Source organism: Grosmannia clavigera (genome assembly GCF_000143105.1).
Source record: "Grosmannia clavigera kw1407 unplaced genomic scaffold GCSC_144, whole genome shotgun sequence".
Lineage (NCBI taxonomy): Eukaryota > Fungi > Ascomycota > Sordariomycetes > Ophiostomatales > Ophiostomataceae > Leptographium > Leptographium clavigerum.
In genome coordinates, this window is record NW_014040797.1 from 2,124,408 (window position 1) to 2,140,638 (window position 16,231).

Here is a 16,231-nt window from a genome sequence, read left to right on the forward strand (position 1 = left end):
GCAGTGCCAGCTGTCTGCCAGCTGCCATCTTCGCCCTCACCATCACCGACCCACCTCCTCTACCTCACCACCACGTCTACCCCCTCATCTCCCCCTCACTCCTCTTCCCCTCCGTCCATGCGGACCCGTTGTAGCCCCGAAATTGTGCAGCCGCTCGCCGATCAAATACGCTTCGTCTCGGATTCGCACCCGCCACGACCCAAACACATCGACCATACCCCATAGCGACCAGACAGCCGCCGCGACCAAAGGCGACGATCGGGAAGCTCAAACGGTAGACCAGACTCGCGCCGACTGGCGTGGCGGCTGCCAGCACGGCGCCCAGCTCAGACGCAGCCACGACACGGGCCAGCAGCAACGGCACGCTAATGGCCGCCGTGCCCAACTGCAGCGCCCGCTTCACAAACGCCCGCGTCAACAGCTGCACGTCTGGGTCCAGCTGTCCACGACGAAGAACTGCTCGCACTGCCGCCGCCAGCCGCGTGCCATCGTGCCACGACGTCACTGTTCGCGCCGCCAGCTTAAGGTACAGCACTCCGAGCGTCCACGATTGCACCAGCCGCACCGTGTGGGCATGCGATTGCACGCTCGTGCTGCTGTTGTCGTCTCCTCCGTCTGATCCCATGTACGTGTGCAGCGGGATCAGCACGTAGAGCTCGACCAGCGCCGTCGCCAGTAGCGGAAACACGATCACCAGCACCGCATATGCGTATGTCAGCCGGAACGTCCACGTGACCGCAGCAGCCGTCTTGCGCACGGCTCGACTCGCTGTCAGGGCCGTCAGTCCACGTCGTGCTGCCGCCGTCGTCTTGGCCAGAAGAGCCCGCGCGTGCCATAGGCCGTAAGAGGCCGCTCCTAGCACGTAGATGCCGATGCTGAAGGCGTAGATGTCGTTGCTGCGGATGTGTGCCGGCAGCAACAGCTGGAAGACCCGTCGGCCAAACAGCAGCGGCACCACCGTGAAGGCCACGCCCGTGGCCGCGGCAAAGAGCCAGATGAAGGCGATGAACAGCAGCACACGCACGCGGAAGTGTGGCGGCACGTAGACGAAGCGGTAGTGCGGCGGCAAATACGCGTCTGCCACGGCTGTGGCTGTCGAGCCTGTCTTTCCTCGTTCGCTGACCACACCCTCGTCTTCGCTGACCTCGAGGAACACGGCCCGGCCTTTCGGGATCTTGACCTGGTCCGATGCCGGAGCCCGCACAAACCGGCCGTTGATGACCAGCTGTCCGGAGGCCACCAGGCGCTTCTTGCGATCGGCCAGCTCGCGCATTTCGATCTTGGTGATCTCAGATCGTGGCCGTGCGGTGCCACCGGCCAGCGTGTCTGTCCAGGTCTTGGGCACAACCTCGTCGCCCGCCTCAGCGTACTCCAGAAACAGGCGGCGCCACCAGGGAGCGCGGCGGTGTGGTGAGCCAGCCGCCAGCACCAAATCGCCCTCCTCGTCCAGTTTGCGCTCGCCGAAGAGAAACCAGGTGATGCGCAGGATGCGGGCCGACTTGCGGAACCACCAGGTGTACATGGCGTGCAGACCATCGCTTGGGCGGAAGAATCGAATGGCCAACGGCATCAGCGAGTTGTAAAACATCAGATCGATAGGAAACTCCAGCACCGGTTTGTCGGACGCGTAGTGGATGGGCAGCACGCCGGGAGCGGCTACGGCCAGTCCCCAGACCACGCCGCCAAGGCAGACGACGACGAGCGCTCCATACACAAACGCGGAAAACAGGATCTTGCGCAGCTGCGTCACCACGTTGCGCTCCAGCACGTCGCGGACGGGGTGGAACTCGGGGTCGTCGGGATCACGGATGAAAACTGATTAGTCAGCTTAGTCATCAAATTAAACCAGAAGGAACAGAACTCGACTCACACAATACCCCCCGGCGCATAATCTTCCGGCACATTGACACAAAGAGGGCAAAGTGGAACATGTAGCCGGTCCCGACGAACCAGTGGACAAAGACAGACGTCAGTGGATAGTTGAGCGCAAACTGTAGCCGCGACGACAATGTGGCCGCCTCACAGAGCGGGAACAGGGCCACACCCAGCAACGGCCCACGGTATAATGGAAAGGCCAGCATCCCGATGCCGATGATCCGGATTACCCTGCGCCCCCCACTGGCCCGGTTGAGGCCGTCGATCACGGACGCCTCCCACGCCTGACCTGTCGCCCCGCTCGAGAAGGGCGTGCCGCGGTAGAGATACAGCCCAGCCGCCAGGCAGAGCGTCGAGTAGCCCAGTCCAGTTGCCAGAAATCGATCGGCGCTGTTCCAAAAGGCCAGCGTGGCGTCCACTGCCGACCCGCCGCCTCGGTCGCCGTCCAGCGTGATCACCCACCATCCCGGCCGCACCATCCATCCCGGCACTGCCTGCACCACGCTCCACGTCATCATGACGGCCTGTTGCATCGTCTCGGCTGTCATCGCCAGCTTGTGGCCATAGTCACCCCCTCCCACAAATATGGCTGCTTGGCCGAGTGCTGCAGCTGCCGAGACTGCTTGGCCCTTGAGCGACAGCAGCGCCTCGTGGCTCACGGCCGAGAAGTTGCGCATCTCACCCGCCGACAGAATCGGAGGCTCTAGCGAGAAGCTGTTCACCACCCGCAGCGCACCTCCTGCACACATGTTCCATGCCGCAAACAGCGTTGATGCCAGGTGTCCCATCACTGTCGTCGGCCCCCGTTCCCCGGCCACCCACGCCCAGCCCGACACGACCACGTGCAGCGTGTAGAACACCGCAAATAGACAGCCGCCCAGAACAGCCGCTGCCACGTCCTGCAGCAGCCGTGACAGTCCGAACAGCATCATCACCGGCCGCATCGGGTTTGCCAGTAGCCACGCTGCCAGTCGTCCAATGTTGTATGGCACGAACACTCCCACAACCAGTGTCAGCGTCACCAGGAATGCGCAGAAGATGGCGTTTTGAAAGAGCGCCGTCACCGGCCCCCGCATCCCCAGAATCTCCATCAGTCCCTCCAGGTCCTCGGCGTCCTCGATCGCTTCCGCGTCCAGTCCGCCTGCTGCTGCCGCATCCAGCACCTCGCCGTCGCCTTCCAACGGCCCCATCATGTCGCCCGCCTCCAGCGCTTCGAACTGGCCCTCGTCCATCTCGAATCCCGCCTCTGGTCCGGCTGCTATCAGCTCCAGCGGGTCGATGTTTTCCAGGTCCCGCCACATGAAGTCTGCTGCTCGGTTGAGCCAGTTTGCCGGTCGAACTGCTGGAGGTGGTGCTTGTGGTGGTGTGGGTGCTGCAACTACTGGTACTGCCGCTGGTGCTGCCGCTTGTTCTGGGACTGGTGCTGCCACCATGGCCACCACTGCCTCTGCTTCTCTGTTCTCTTCTTGCGTCTGTCCGCCTTCATCAGCTGCCGCTCTCATCTCCTCCCCCGCCACCTCGGTCGAGCTCGGCGTCGGGTTGTTCTCCTCCTCGTCTGACGCGTCTTCCCAAGCCGCGTCGTCATCTTGGCCGTCGTTGCTCTCCCACACTTCCGACGGTGATAGTGCCGCTGCTCCTGCTTCTGCTGCCGACTCCGTCTCCGGGAACGACCAGGTGTTGTACGCGAGCGGGTTGAGGCCTCCTGTCCGCTGTGGGCCGTCTGTGTGAGCGCGCGGACGCAGTCCGCCGCTGCCGCCAAAAACGCTCGTGTCCGCCGCCGGCGCCTCGTCAACGGCCCTCTCCTTGCCCTTGTCGTAGGGCGTCTGGCCGTTGATGTCATCTCGACTGCTGATGCCGTCGTCCGTCCGATTTGAGGCCGACGGGCCCGCCACGCCACCAGACTCCTCGCCCCACGGCAACTTCTCTGACCAGGCCGCGTCCGCTGCATCTGTGCCGCTCTCTGGCACCGTCAAACTCATCTCCGCACCCGACCCCTCCCCTTCTGAGACGCCCTGCTCCGACTGTCTCTTCTTGTCCGCCACATGCTGTGTGAGCCGAAGCCAGAATTCCAGTCGGTCTTCCATGTGTTCTGCTCTCGCAATCCTTAGTATCTCGTCAGGATCACCTCCTGCCTCCCGGTATACCCGCAAGTATTCCTGCACTGTGGGAACTCCCTCCATCATGCTAGACATGCTAGGCATGTCCTGCAAATCTGCCACCGTAACTCTCGGCCGGTTGGTCTGTATCGATGTTGACGTTGCGTGATTCAAATCTTCTCCGGCGAGAGTGTGTATCGGTCCTGCCTGTGGCCTGGCCGGCAAGCTGTCTTCAGCTGCCGCTCGTTGTAGAGCTGCCCGGTTAGCCGTTGCAGGTATGGCCTGCGGCTCTGGCTCGACATGCGCCTCGTCCCCAAAGTTCGAGTTGGTGCCCATCTCCCAGTCCGTGGCATCGTCGTTGTCGTCTTCGTGCCTGTCCTCGTCGTCATGGTCGTCATGGTCGTCATGGTCATCATGGTCATCATCCCCGATCTGTCGGGCCAGAAGCGGTTCTGGCTCGTCGCCGGCTGCCGCTGCAAAGGCAGCGCGCATGTTGATCTCTGGCTGCTGCTGTACCACGTAGTCGCGCACGAGGATTACGAGCACGCAGCACACGATCACGAGAATCGTGATGATCTGGCCCTCCAGCGCGTATATAATCCCCCAGTTCACCGAGCTGTACCGTGTCAGCGACCGCAGAAAGCCCACTTCGCTCAGCAGCGACGGTGGCAGCGTGCCTGCAGCAGCGACGCCGCCTGTCCGGCTCAGGTTGGACGCCGCTGCCGAGGCAAACTCCCCGGGATTGACAAGGTCGAGCAGGAACCCAAAGACCGCCGAGAATTTGGACACGCCGGCCGCCATGTTCTCCCCGTACTGCGCCCGCAGCCACAGTGTCAGCAGCGACAGCCGTGCTGACGGCTGCTGCGGCTGCTGTGGTGGACGTGAACAACGGGCTCGACGGGCAGACGGCCGTGGACGCGCTAGCTGCGGCCGTGGCCAGGGCCGAGGCGTTGCGAAGGAATTCGTCGTCGCCAGCGAACATGGCGTGTGGCGAGATCAGGCCCTCCTCGCTGATCCAGAAGAAAAAGGACCACTCCCAGCGAGTCAGGTACGGCAGCCATCCCAGCCACACGCTAGCCACCAGGCCGATGCGCAGCCAGACCAGCACATTGCGCAGAAAGTATTTCGCCAGATGGCCGATGAAGACGAAGAGCGGAAGCTGTTTCGGCATCGTCGGTGAGTACAGCTTTGTGAAACGAAACGACGTCTTGCACAGCTCGCAGTGCTTCTTCTGCGAGTGCGAAAGCCACTCCATCAGACAGTCCTGATGCACGTACTTGATGCTGCCGCTACATTTGCACGGGTAGAAGAGCGGCTCGTCGGGCGTGGCTTCGCCCCTGCATATCCGGCAGGTGTCGGGCTCTGCGAATGCCGTGCCGTCGATGGCACGCGGCCTCGTTGACGATGCGGCCGAAGCACCGCTCAGCCGTCGCTGATGCCGCGACACGGCCGTGACGTCGTCTTCTGCATCCATCTCTGGAAGCGGGAGGTCGGACTGAGTGTGAGTGAGTGGGGTAGAGGTCAAAACGGGCTGTGTGTTCGAGTTCGGTATCGCCGGAGCGTATAAGATAGAGTCAAGGGCTCATGACAGAATCAAAGTCGTGTTGATGCGAGTGCTGAGGCACAAGATGGTCGTGTCTGGATTGATAGAGGTCAAGTCGGCGTCGTCGATGGTCTCGTCATCAAAAGAGCAAAGATTGATGGCCACCCGTAGCCCAAGGTCAGCTTTGGGAAGCACTGTTGTCGTTTCCGTTTATCTTTCTTGTAGGCAGACGTATCCACAGAGATGGCAGGCCGAAATGCAAGCTGCAGACTGAAAGACCCAGCTCTCCTTGGTGGGATTGCTTTTGTCTTGGGTCTGCAAGGTGGCGTTTCTCTGCTCAAGCCGTGCCTTCCCACGACCCTCTCATGCAAAATAGTGGATTGCCCCTTTGGGCCAGGAAGAGCGGCAGAATATTTTTCCGGATACCGGTCCCATTTATCACCTACAGCTCTTGGTGCTTGATATTTCCGGCTTGAGTCCGACGCCGGACTTCTGGCCAGCTGGCAGCTACTTACACGTGAAAATGAAGCTGGATACCGAATGGAAGTACCGCATCAACGTCGACGTGATTACAATCTACGGCGTTGGATCATTTTCCACGTCCTGTGAATAGCGCTAGGTACTTGTATGTGAGGCACTTACAAGTCAGCCACCCTTCTAGAGTGCGCATTAGTGCCAGCCTCGTCGTGCTGTGAGATAAGGATCGCGAGAAATGGCCTATCAGCTCGTCGACTCGCCAAAACAAGCGATACCGTTCCCCGACAGGACCAGCGCTGCTGAAACAGGCAGTCTCATCCCTGCATCAACGTGGCATCTAGCGGTGCCGAGCTGCGACAGCATCAAGGAACAGGGAAGCAAGATATCTGTATGCACTGTAGTTATTGGCTGTCACCACTCCCGTGCCAATGACGACTTCCTGCAGAAGTCCGCAGCTGAGAGCAGGACCTATGACGCTGGCGCGTTGCTCAGCCTTCGCTCCTAGTGCAAGAGCTATTTCTTCCATCTGATCATTGCCAGCTGATGGCCTCGGCGAAGCCTCCAAAATAGTAGACAGGCCTCCACATGTCCGTGACCTGTTTCGAAAAAGCGCTAAAAGACAAGCTTGTGAGACAAGGAGGTCGCGCGACCCCTCCAAACCTACCTGTACATACTCCGTAGTACCTGTAGACTAGTAGTGCTCATAGTATTATAGCTGCCTAGTTGCCAGCTAGTTGAGTGGCCAAGTTGTTTATATCGGCAGCCCCGGTTTATTTTTGCTTGAAGAGTACATAATAATCGGTGGTGTTCCGTAAGAAATCTCACGACGCAATCGTTACCCGTGGAGCATCCGCTCGCCTTCATCCCCAAGGCCCTCGTTGCCAGTTTCTCTCTACGACTTCTCTCCTTCCCCTTTTCGGCGTCAAACACTTCAATTTTGTCTAGATCTCGGCGAACACGCATTCGTCTCGCTCTCCCCTCGACCGCTCCTCGAGCTTGCTCGTCACGCTGCCATGGCGGCTAAAGACGATTTGAACGGGTCGTCCAAATTCGCAGAAAGTGCCGTTAACTTGATTTCGCGGAAAAGCAACGGCCAGACTCTGCCGTCGCGGCGCCAATCCATTCCCAAGAACCAGCCAAGTCTCATCGGCCGTCTCTTCAGCACAGCTGCAAGGTATGGCTGCTCTTTTTTGCTGTCAGTCCTTCTGCCATATCATTAACGACTTCTTCTCTGCAGACTCTTGACATGGTACTCCATTATCACCATTCTCTTCCGCTGTCCTGCGTCTCTCGACGCCTGCGACGAAGCATCGCCACGGATATGCAAGCCCTACTTTGAGGCCAAGCTGGCCGTTGAGCCCTTTGTTCGGCCGTACTACGATGTCTATGCGGCCCCGTACGTTGAAGTCGTCCGGCCCTATTACGACACGGTCGACCGCATGGTCATCGGGCCCGCCCGCCAGTATGCGGTCAAGTATGGCGCACCGCGGGCAGAGCAGCTGAAGCTGCTTACTCGGTCCCAATGGGATAAGAACGTCCAGCCGCAGCTGGCAAAGGCCCAGGGCGTTGCCGCAGAGAAGTACGCAGTGCTCCTTGGTCCTCACGTCGATGGAGCGGTTGCGGTTGTGCGTCCCTACGTCGCCATTGCTCGTCAAAGCGCTCTGCAGACGCACGAGGATGTTATCTTGCCCTCCTTCCGCTTTGTCGCCCCGTACGCGCTGCAGGGCTACGCAGCCGGCTCGTCATTTGTGACCGGAACTGCCGTGCCGACGGCTATCTGGACTTGGCGCAGGGTCGCCGCTTTTCTGGATGGTGCCGTTTGGCCACGGCTGCAGCTCCTCTACATCGACACCGTTGAGCCGCAGCTGGCCAAGATCGGACAGCGGCTCGGCCGCTACAGCGACAAAGGCCAGGGGACGAAGCAGAAGACATCGTGAGCATGAACAGCTGTTGTGGTGAGCGTTTGTTTTCATTGCAGTTAACCGTCTCCTTTGGCAGCATCCAGAGCATAGCCCCGTCCTCCTTCACGAAGCCGACGTCGCCCGGCAGTTCCTCCAAGACAACGGCATCGTCTGTGGTGGCCGAGGAGACCACAACCACGACCACGACAACAGATGCCGGGGTTTCATCCACTGGTCCAACTGCCACGCTGCCCCCTCCAGCTGTCACCGCGGCTGCCAAACTGCAATCCCATGCGCCCATCCAGCCGCCAGATGAGCCGGAGCAGGGTGAGAACGACGAGCGCCGGATCGCCCGCGAGACGGTGGCCGAGGACCTGCGGGCGTGGCAGGAGAAGTATGCCAAGGCAGCCGATGAGGGCGCAGCCGAGATCGAGCTGCGGGTCGAAGAGATCGCCACGCGCATGATCCGCCGGCAAGCGCGGATCACGGGCAAGTCGCTGGTGGTGCAGCTGGAGAAGGCAGTCGAGACGCAGCTGGCGCAGCTGCAGCAGGAAATTGTCGATGTGGTCGGCGCCGTAGCCGAGGTCAAGGCGGCGAAAGCTGAGGCCGATGAGCAGATCCTGGCAGCGGTGCGGCGGACGGGCGTGGAGATCAAGCAAAAGGCGCAGGCGGTGCGGTCGTGGCGCGACGAGTTCAGCAAGGAGCTCGAGCAGACGGTCAACCGGGCGGCCGAGAACCACTTCACCATCCTGGGGTCGATCCGTGACCTGGCGCTGCAGAAAATTGGCATGAAATGGGCCTGGATGGAGGGTGTGACATATCGCGACTGGGCCAAGTACCACCAACTGAAGGGCCGGTTCGACGAGTGGGAGAACGACCTGGAGCAGCTGATCGTCACGCACCCGGCGCTTGAGGAGGCCCAGAACGCCGCCCAGGCGGTCGAGGACGAGGCCATGCTCACGGCACAGTCAGCGGCCAAGGAGCCCGCCCGGCTCAAGCAAGTCGCCCCCGGGAAGGTCGCCGCGCTGGATGCCAGCGACAGCTTTGACAGCGACGCGACCAAGGCTGCTGCCGAGGCTGCCGAAGCCGCCGCGGTTGCTGGGGTTGCTGAGCCGGAGGCGGTTGCTGAAGCTGAGGCTGGGGCCGAGACAGTTGAGGCCGAGATTGTCGAGACAGATGATACAGAGACGTCGACTGCCACTACAGCCACTGAGACAGAGACACAGAGTGCCGAGGAAACTGTAGGCGTCTCGGAACCAATTGACGATGCAGACATCATCGACATCCCAGCCTCCTCGTCGGTAGCCCCGGCCTCCACGGTGTCTGCTGCAGAGGAGACGCCAACAGAGGTAGTGGAATTTGAGAAAACCCCTGCAGAGGAGGATGTCGTCGAGGCACCAGCGCCCACAGCTGAGGCGGGCAATCGGGAGGCCCCGGAAAGCGAGCTTCCTGTCGACAACACCCTCACGGCTGTTCTTGGGGACGTGACAATCCTGCCGGTGGCTGAGAGCTCCGATGCCGAGGCTGTGGCAGTGGAAACCGCTACTCCCGAGATCGAGGAGCCTGTCACATCTGCCGTTGAGGACGATGAGACAACAAACACCACGTCAAGCACTATGGCCGAGAACAGCACTGCTTCTACAGCCGCGCCGTCAGACATCCCCAGTGAACTGTGACGGACCCATGAATTACGCCCTCTCTTTTTGTTTTTTCTTGTTTTTACGAAGGCCGATTGTCGGCACGATACGTTGGATGTAAGAACGCCAAAATAAAAACTCTTGTTCGGGCCGTGTCGGATGCTGTCGGGAGATAAGACGAGCCATCGTGTTTTGGGAGGGTTGGTTACCTTTCCGTGGACCTCTTCTGTTCCTGTTTTACTTTTCCTGTATTATTCTACAGTTCATCTATACCCATGACGCCTCGGATACCAAGGAAGGACTGGTCAGCTTGCAGGAGGAATGTTGATTCGGTTCTCTCCTTTCTGACCTCGTCAGCACTCCCGCCCCATCCTATATGTATATAAAACAGCCTAATGTATACGGCCAACGGAACATGCTCGAAGCAAGGCGCGCGCATTGTCGAGAGCGGGGAGATGTGTGTGAATGGATGTCCGGGGATCACGGTACAGCGTCCCATCTGTGTCCTACGGCACCCGCGTCTTCAGCTGCACGCCGTGCCAGTCCTTCATCAGGTCGCCCAGCACCGCATTAACCATGCGCTGCTGCTTCAGCATGTTGGCGCCGCGGAACCTTTCCGAGCTGATCTCGATGCCGTACATAGATCCGCAGCCGCCAGAGATGTCACGCACGCTCAGCTCGACCGGCGTAAACGCCTCACACAGCAGATCCCACACCTTGGACTCGGCCTCGTCGAGGAAGTCCGGCTTTGGCGGCACGGCGGACGAGGAGGCCGTTGCGCTTTCGGCAGCAGACGAGGCAGCAGCAGAAAAGCGACGGTGGCCGGAAGTGAGCGATTGCAGGGCCGTCCATGAAGCAGGTCGGCTGGCTGTCTGCGTCTGTGTCTGTATCTGGAGCACCGCTGCACCACGTCCGCTGTAGGCTCGGGATGAAGGAAGCGCTGAAGCCAGCGGCGACAGCAGCCCGGATCGACGGCCGGAAAAATGGCGACCGGCCTGGCGACAGGCGTTGCAAATCATGGTAATGGCTCGTCAGATGTGTAAGGATGTCTGCTCGTTGGTTGTGCGTGTGCAATCGCCTGCACAGTGTCGTGACGTGGGAGCAATGAGCAAACCGTTACAGGCGATTTTTTTATTGTTTAGTCCCGATTTTGGGGTAACAAGCGGATGCGATCGCTTTACTGGGGTAAATCTCCCCTCGTTATCGGCCGGCCACTGAGTAATCAGCATTCGTCTTTCCGGCTATTCGCTATGCCTGCCATATATAGTATTACAAAACTCGCGGCAATTGGATCGCTATCAGCGAGGGTACAAGATTATATCCTGCCTAGACGTATTAATCAGCTTGTATCTTGTAATAATTTCACTTCCAAAAAGGGGTACGGAGAAAAGGGAGAAAACAGGAGGGCAAAAACTGACTGCCGAGTTCAACGAATGAAGATCAAGTTCAGCAACGAAGAATCACAACAGCTCAATCTCGGCAGGCCCGGAGGCAAAAAATGAAACCTCTCTCGCCGGGAATTGAACCCCGGGTCCCGGGCGTGACAAGCCCGTATACTGACCACTATACTACAAGAGATTGGAAAGAAGCTCCGACACGGGGAATCGAACCCCGAGCTGGTCGGTGAGAGCGACCGATGTTAGCCATTACACCATGTCGGATATGAAGCTGAAATTCAGCTAGTCGTTGGGAGTGAAAAAATGGGGCTCCATCGGCGGCCAGCCGGGGGACTTTTTTGACGACATTCAACGGAGTATCCGTACGGAGTACTGACAGCGCACTCGTACCCGCTTCTTCGTACTCGGATAAATGCGTTGGTTCCGACACTGACAACAAACGTCCGCATCGGGTAAGGCGATCTACCGGAGACCTATCTCGTTTTCGCTGGCAGTTGCCAATATTCAACAAAAAAAGCAAGATACCCCAACAATTAGCGCCGAAGCTTCCTTTTTACTTTCAGGGGTAGTTTTCCATCGTACGGCACGGATGTTGGCCGTGCCGGGCAGGCGCAGCTGTCAGCTCACCGCCCTGGGTCTCACGGCAGTAAAGTGCCGGCTTAGCTAAACTTGGAACTGCAAAATCCAGCGATGGTACAAAAGCGCGCCAGTTTGGGCGTTTCCTGCCTCTCTGCTTTGTCTTCCGTCCACGTCTCCGCGAACCCAACTTCCGTCGCGTGCCGTCTCCGAGCCCCCAATTGCCACCTGTCCACCCGGTCCACGCAGCCATGAAAGTTCTCGTCGTGCTCGGCGCCATCCTGGCAGCCCTGGCGTACGTTGTCGAGAAGAACCTGGACTCGTTCTACGTCTTCCAGCCGGAGCAACTGCACGAGCTGGCCAAGCAGGGCGTGGACAAGTTTGGCAACGACACGGCGGCGATCATCAGCTACGTGCACGGCGAGCTGCTCGGACAGGCATCCGTGTCCAAGTACGTTGCCCAGGAGCAACACTGGTTCTTCAACAATGCTGGCGGTGCCATGGGTGGCATGACCATCCTGCACGCCAGTGTGACCGAATACCTCATCTTCTTCGGCACCACGGTGGGCACTGAGGGCCACACCGGTCGCCACACGGCCGACGACTACTTCCACATCCTCCACGGCGAGCAGTGGGCCTACGTGCCCGGCGAGTTCGAGCCCGAGGTCTACGTCCCCGGCAGCGTGCACCATCTGCGCCGCGGAACCGTTAAGCAGTACCGCATGCCCGACAACTGCTTCGCGCTTGAGTACGCCCGTGGCTGGATTCCGCCCATGCTCTTTTTCGGCTTTGCCGACGGCCTGAGCAGCACCCTTGACTTTCCGACGCTTTGGACGACGACATGGCTGACCGGCAAGGAAATTGCTGGCAACCTGCTGCTGGGCAAATTTTAAGCGGCACTTGAAGGGTGGTGGAACGGAATGGGAAAAGTACATGTACAAGCCAAATGGGGTAATGCCGGGGATTCTATCGGCTTTCCATATCTGCTCGTGCGCTGGCCTTTGGCTGTACTCTCCTTCCGTACTGTCGGATATGCTCATATACGGGTAACACCAAGAATATAAACTTAAATGTCGTCTGTGGACTTGATATGGAGTATCACGAAGAATCAGTTGAGCAATGACTTGATACGGTTAAATCCGGGGCGATCAATTCAGGCCGTGCCAAGTGTACAGTGCAATCTGCGAATCAGTGAGACATGTGGGCCGCAACTGTTCAGCCTTGCTTTCCTCGCTCTGCTTAGTCATATTACCAAATCTCACCCGCAACTCACAAGTTCATCGAGGAACTCAGTAACCCGATAAAGCTTCAAGGGACCACACAATAAAAGAACATCCCGACGAGCACATGTCAGCGGACCAAGCTGGATCCGGCGACGAGGGTCTTCCAGCCGGCAGCAGCAGACAGCACAAAAGGTCGCGGGTGCTGCTAAGTTGTGCGCCCTGTCGAGTGTCGAAGCTGAAATGTGACCGATACACGCCGTGCGGGAACTGTCTCAAGAAGGGCCCGCACAGATCTCTGCACCTATGTACCGCGGCCGAAGAAGCCAGAGAGGCAGGCCACCAGCATGGCAGCACGACTGCGTCGTCTGGAAGGGATGCTGCGGGAAATGATTCCCGACGATGGCTCAGCAGCCATGTCCAGCTTTGGTGAGGCGCGCAATGTAGACCAGGCGGCCCGTGTCACGCTGGAGCAGAAGCTGGCTGCCGAGGGGATCACACTGGCAACAGCAGAAGAGGCATCGGCAGGAACAGGACCGGAAGTCGGTGCAAGACCGTCACAGACAGACAGCAAGCCGAGCAGGCTCGATGCAGGACGTGTGGTGATGGGTGAGCGGTCGACGACATACGTTGGGGCGACGCATTTCATGGCGATGCTCGACGATATCGAGGACCTGAAGAGCTACTTTGAAGATACGCAGAACGCCGAGGCCGAGACAGAGCCAGACGAGCCGCTGACGGACGAACTCGCCGGCATCGGTAATGCTGGGGACGAAACGAGTGAGGTCCAAGCACGATCTGCTGGCAGTGATGCCGGATCGAAGCGTGGTGGACCGGCTGATTGTGTGCTATTTTGGGTCCAACACGCCCTCGCTGTGTGAGTGTGCGATGTGGATTGCTGAGGGCTGATGGGCGTGAGTGAAAACGAAACAGCTGACGACAGACAGACACGGTGCACCGACCGACCTTTGCCAAGGAGTACAGCGCGTTCTGGCAGGATCCGTCAGCAGCCTCGGTCGACTGGCTGGGAGTGCTGTACGGGATCCTGGCGCTGGGGGTGCACTTTGCCTCACTGCAGGGGCCCGGGAGCACGGCACTGGAGGTCACGGCGATCTCGCTAAGCGAGCAGTTCCGGCTGTACCGATCGGCGACATCGTGGGCGCTGACGACGTCGCGGCTGGTGAGCCCGAGCCAGCAGACGATACAGGCGCTGCTCATGTACGAAGAGGCGGAATTCCTGGTTAACCGGGCCAGCCAGACTCATTGCTGGCTGTTGTCGGCCACGTGCATCCGGCTGATGCTCAACATGGGAATGCATCGCGACCCGAGCAAGCTGCCGACGATCTCGGCCTTTGACGGCGAGATGCGACGCCGGATGTGGAATCTGGCCATCCAGCTGGACCTGATCGTGTCGTTTCACATGGGTCTTCCGAGCATGATCCACGGCATCCCCAGCGACACCGGGCTGCCACACAATTTGCTGGACGAGGACTTTGGCGAGGACTGTGCCGTTTTGCCGCCATCGCGACCCGGCCACGAGTACACGCCGATGAGCTATCCGATCTTCAAGAGCATGGTCTGTCGCGTGTTCGGTCAGGTTGCCCGGCTGTCCCACACGCTCATCCCGCCATCGTATGCCGAGGTCATGCGCACCGACAGTTTGCTGCTCGACCGTTGGCGCCAGATCCCCTCCTTCATGAAGGTCTGCCCGCTCGCCGACGCTGTCTTCGACCCACCCTCGCTCATCATCCAGCGCTATGGCCTCGCCTCGCTCTTCCAGAAGAGCCGCTGCGTCCTGCACCGACCCTATCTCGCCGTCGCCGTCCCCCGTCCTGAACACGCCTACTCACGTCGCACTTGTCTGCAGGCTGCTCTCGAGCTGCTCGGCTACCACGAGGCCGTCGCCGAGGCCACTGCTCCCGGTGGCATCCTCAGCCACGTCGGTTGGTTCGTCACCGGCCTCGGCATGCACGACTTTCTGCTGGCCGCTATGATCGTCTACCTGGTCGTCCAGAACGACGCCCTATTCAAAGACGAGCTGATCATCTCCGACAGCGCCAGCGACTCGGCTTCTGAGCCTCAGTCGGCCTCCTCGTCCTCGCCGCCAGCCCTGCCGGCTGTCAGGAGCACGCTCGTCAACCTTCTCCTGCGCTCATACCGTCTCTGGGCCTCCCTGGCAACGAACCACTACGAGGTCCAAAAGGCGGCCGAGCTGCTCAGGATCATGGTCAACAAGATTGACGCCCACGTCGACTCGACCGGACATCCAACATCCACTGCTTTTGATACTGGCAGCTCCTGGCAGATGGGCATTGACGAATCCTCTATATCGAACGTCTCACTGGGCGATGGTAGGACTTCTCTCGCCAACGTATCTAAGCAGCTGCTAAAAAACAAGACAAGAACCCATAAGCATGCCGCCATCGGTCTCCTATGATCTCCCTTTCGACCTTTCCACGCCCGTCTTGAACCAAGACAGTATGCAGGCCAACTTCTCGCGCCAAGACTTGGTGCCCAACGTAGCGGCTGTCAACAATGACGGAGATCCGCCAGTGATGCCGGACATGTACGAGTCGTGGATCACCATGCCTCTCGAAACGCTCGACTGGGTACGTGTGCTGTCATCCTATTTATTGAAATTGGCCCATCTGACCCTCATGGCAGGACACCGTCGACAACGGGCTCCGGGCCAGCAGCAGCCACAGAAACGATTGGATCGACCAGTCGACATTAGACGACATCAACAGCATCTCTACTGGCCTGTGGGACCATCCGGATGGCGTGCTCCAAGGCCCCTAGTATTCATCGTCAATACACCTACGGAGTAGACAGACGACTGCCCGACGACATTGCTGCACGCAGCTCCGGGCAGCTCGGCCGGGCCAGAGGCAACACGCTGCCCTGGCTGCCTCGGAAATCACCTGATGCTTGCAGGCTCTGTCCAGCGACAGAACGCTATGGAAGCACGCCATACAGGACACCCACTCGATAGGTAAAAGAAAATCAGGAAAACGAAACGCGAAGAGCTACGCTATGCAAGAACATTCCCCAGGAAAATTCAGGGCAAAAAGAAAAAAGAAAAAGCTATAGCGCGAAGCTGGTCCCCAGACGGTCCCATCTCGATTTTCTTGTGGAGATTCTCTGCAGAGCAGGGGACGGCTCTGCAGCTAGCCAATAAAATAATGCTTAGCCGCTTATAAAACAAACATCTTCAGCCAAGAGCAAGAAATATGCAGCCCCTCTGATTTCTCCCCGCCTCAGAAGCTCGCCGAGGAAGGGTTGAGAATGGGCTGGCTGGCCGGCTGGACTCACACGACCGCGGAGATGCCTCTGCCAACTGCGAGCAGGATCAAGAACCAGTTCTTTCTAGTACGTAATCAGGGACGTAGGCCCGCTTTCACGGGTTTTTTTTTTTGCAATATTTACACGCTACTCTGGATGCTTTGGGCATCCTGTTTGTTGTTTCTCTTAGACAACGTGCGAGGCCTGGCCTATCACGAGTCCACGGC

At 59.2% G+C, this 16,231-nt stretch overlaps 5 protein-coding genes across 5 annotated transcripts; 3 read left to right on the plus strand and 2 right to left on the minus strand.

The window, feature by feature from the left end:
• Positions 1-76: 76 nt before the first annotated feature.
• On the minus strand, positions 77-5,445 carry CMQ_3262 (ring finger membrane protein; the record flags this gene model as incomplete). Its single annotated transcript, XM_014317340.1, has 3 exons — positions 77-1,815; positions 1,871-4,784; positions 4,828-5,445. 3 exons carry the CDS (start codon positions 5,443-5,445, stop codon positions 77-79), a joined length of 5,271 nt encoding a protein of 1,756 aa, XP_014172815.1.
• A 1,559-nt stretch (positions 5,446-7,004) lies between these two features.
• Positions 7,005-9,568, plus strand: CMQ_2627 (uncharacterized protein; the record flags this gene model as incomplete). The annotated part of the gene is made up of 3 exons (XM_014316705.1): positions 7,005-7,165; positions 7,229-7,924; positions 7,990-9,568. The coding sequence occupies 3 exons, from the start codon at positions 7,005-7,007 to the stop codon at positions 9,566-9,568; spliced, it is 2,436 nt and encodes an 811-aa protein (XP_014172180.1).
• A 467-nt stretch (positions 9,569-10,035) lies between these two features.
• CMQ_2760 (bola-like protein) lies at positions 10,036-10,548 on the minus strand (the record flags this gene model as incomplete). Its single annotated transcript, XM_014316838.1, has 1 exon — positions 10,036-10,548. One exon carries the CDS (start codon positions 10,546-10,548, stop codon positions 10,036-10,038), a length of 513 nt encoding a protein of 170 aa, XP_014172313.1.
• Positions 10,549-11,753: 1,205 nt separating this feature from the next.
• Positions 11,754-12,395, plus strand: CMQ_3050 (c-8 sterol isomerase; the record flags this gene model as incomplete). Its single annotated transcript, XM_014317128.1, has 1 exon — positions 11,754-12,395. One exon carries the CDS (start codon positions 11,754-11,756, stop codon positions 12,393-12,395), a length of 642 nt encoding a protein of 213 aa, XP_014172603.1.
• Positions 12,396-12,849: 454 nt separating this feature from the next.
• CMQ_2774 (c6 zinc finger domain containing protein) lies at positions 12,850-15,521 on the plus strand (the record flags this gene model as incomplete). The annotated part of the gene is made up of 4 exons (XM_014316852.1): positions 12,850-12,937; positions 13,670-15,073; positions 15,126-15,331; positions 15,387-15,521. 4 exons carry the CDS (start codon positions 12,850-12,852, stop codon positions 15,519-15,521), a joined length of 1,833 nt encoding a protein of 610 aa, XP_014172327.1.
• Positions 15,522-16,231: the final 710 nt, after the last annotated feature.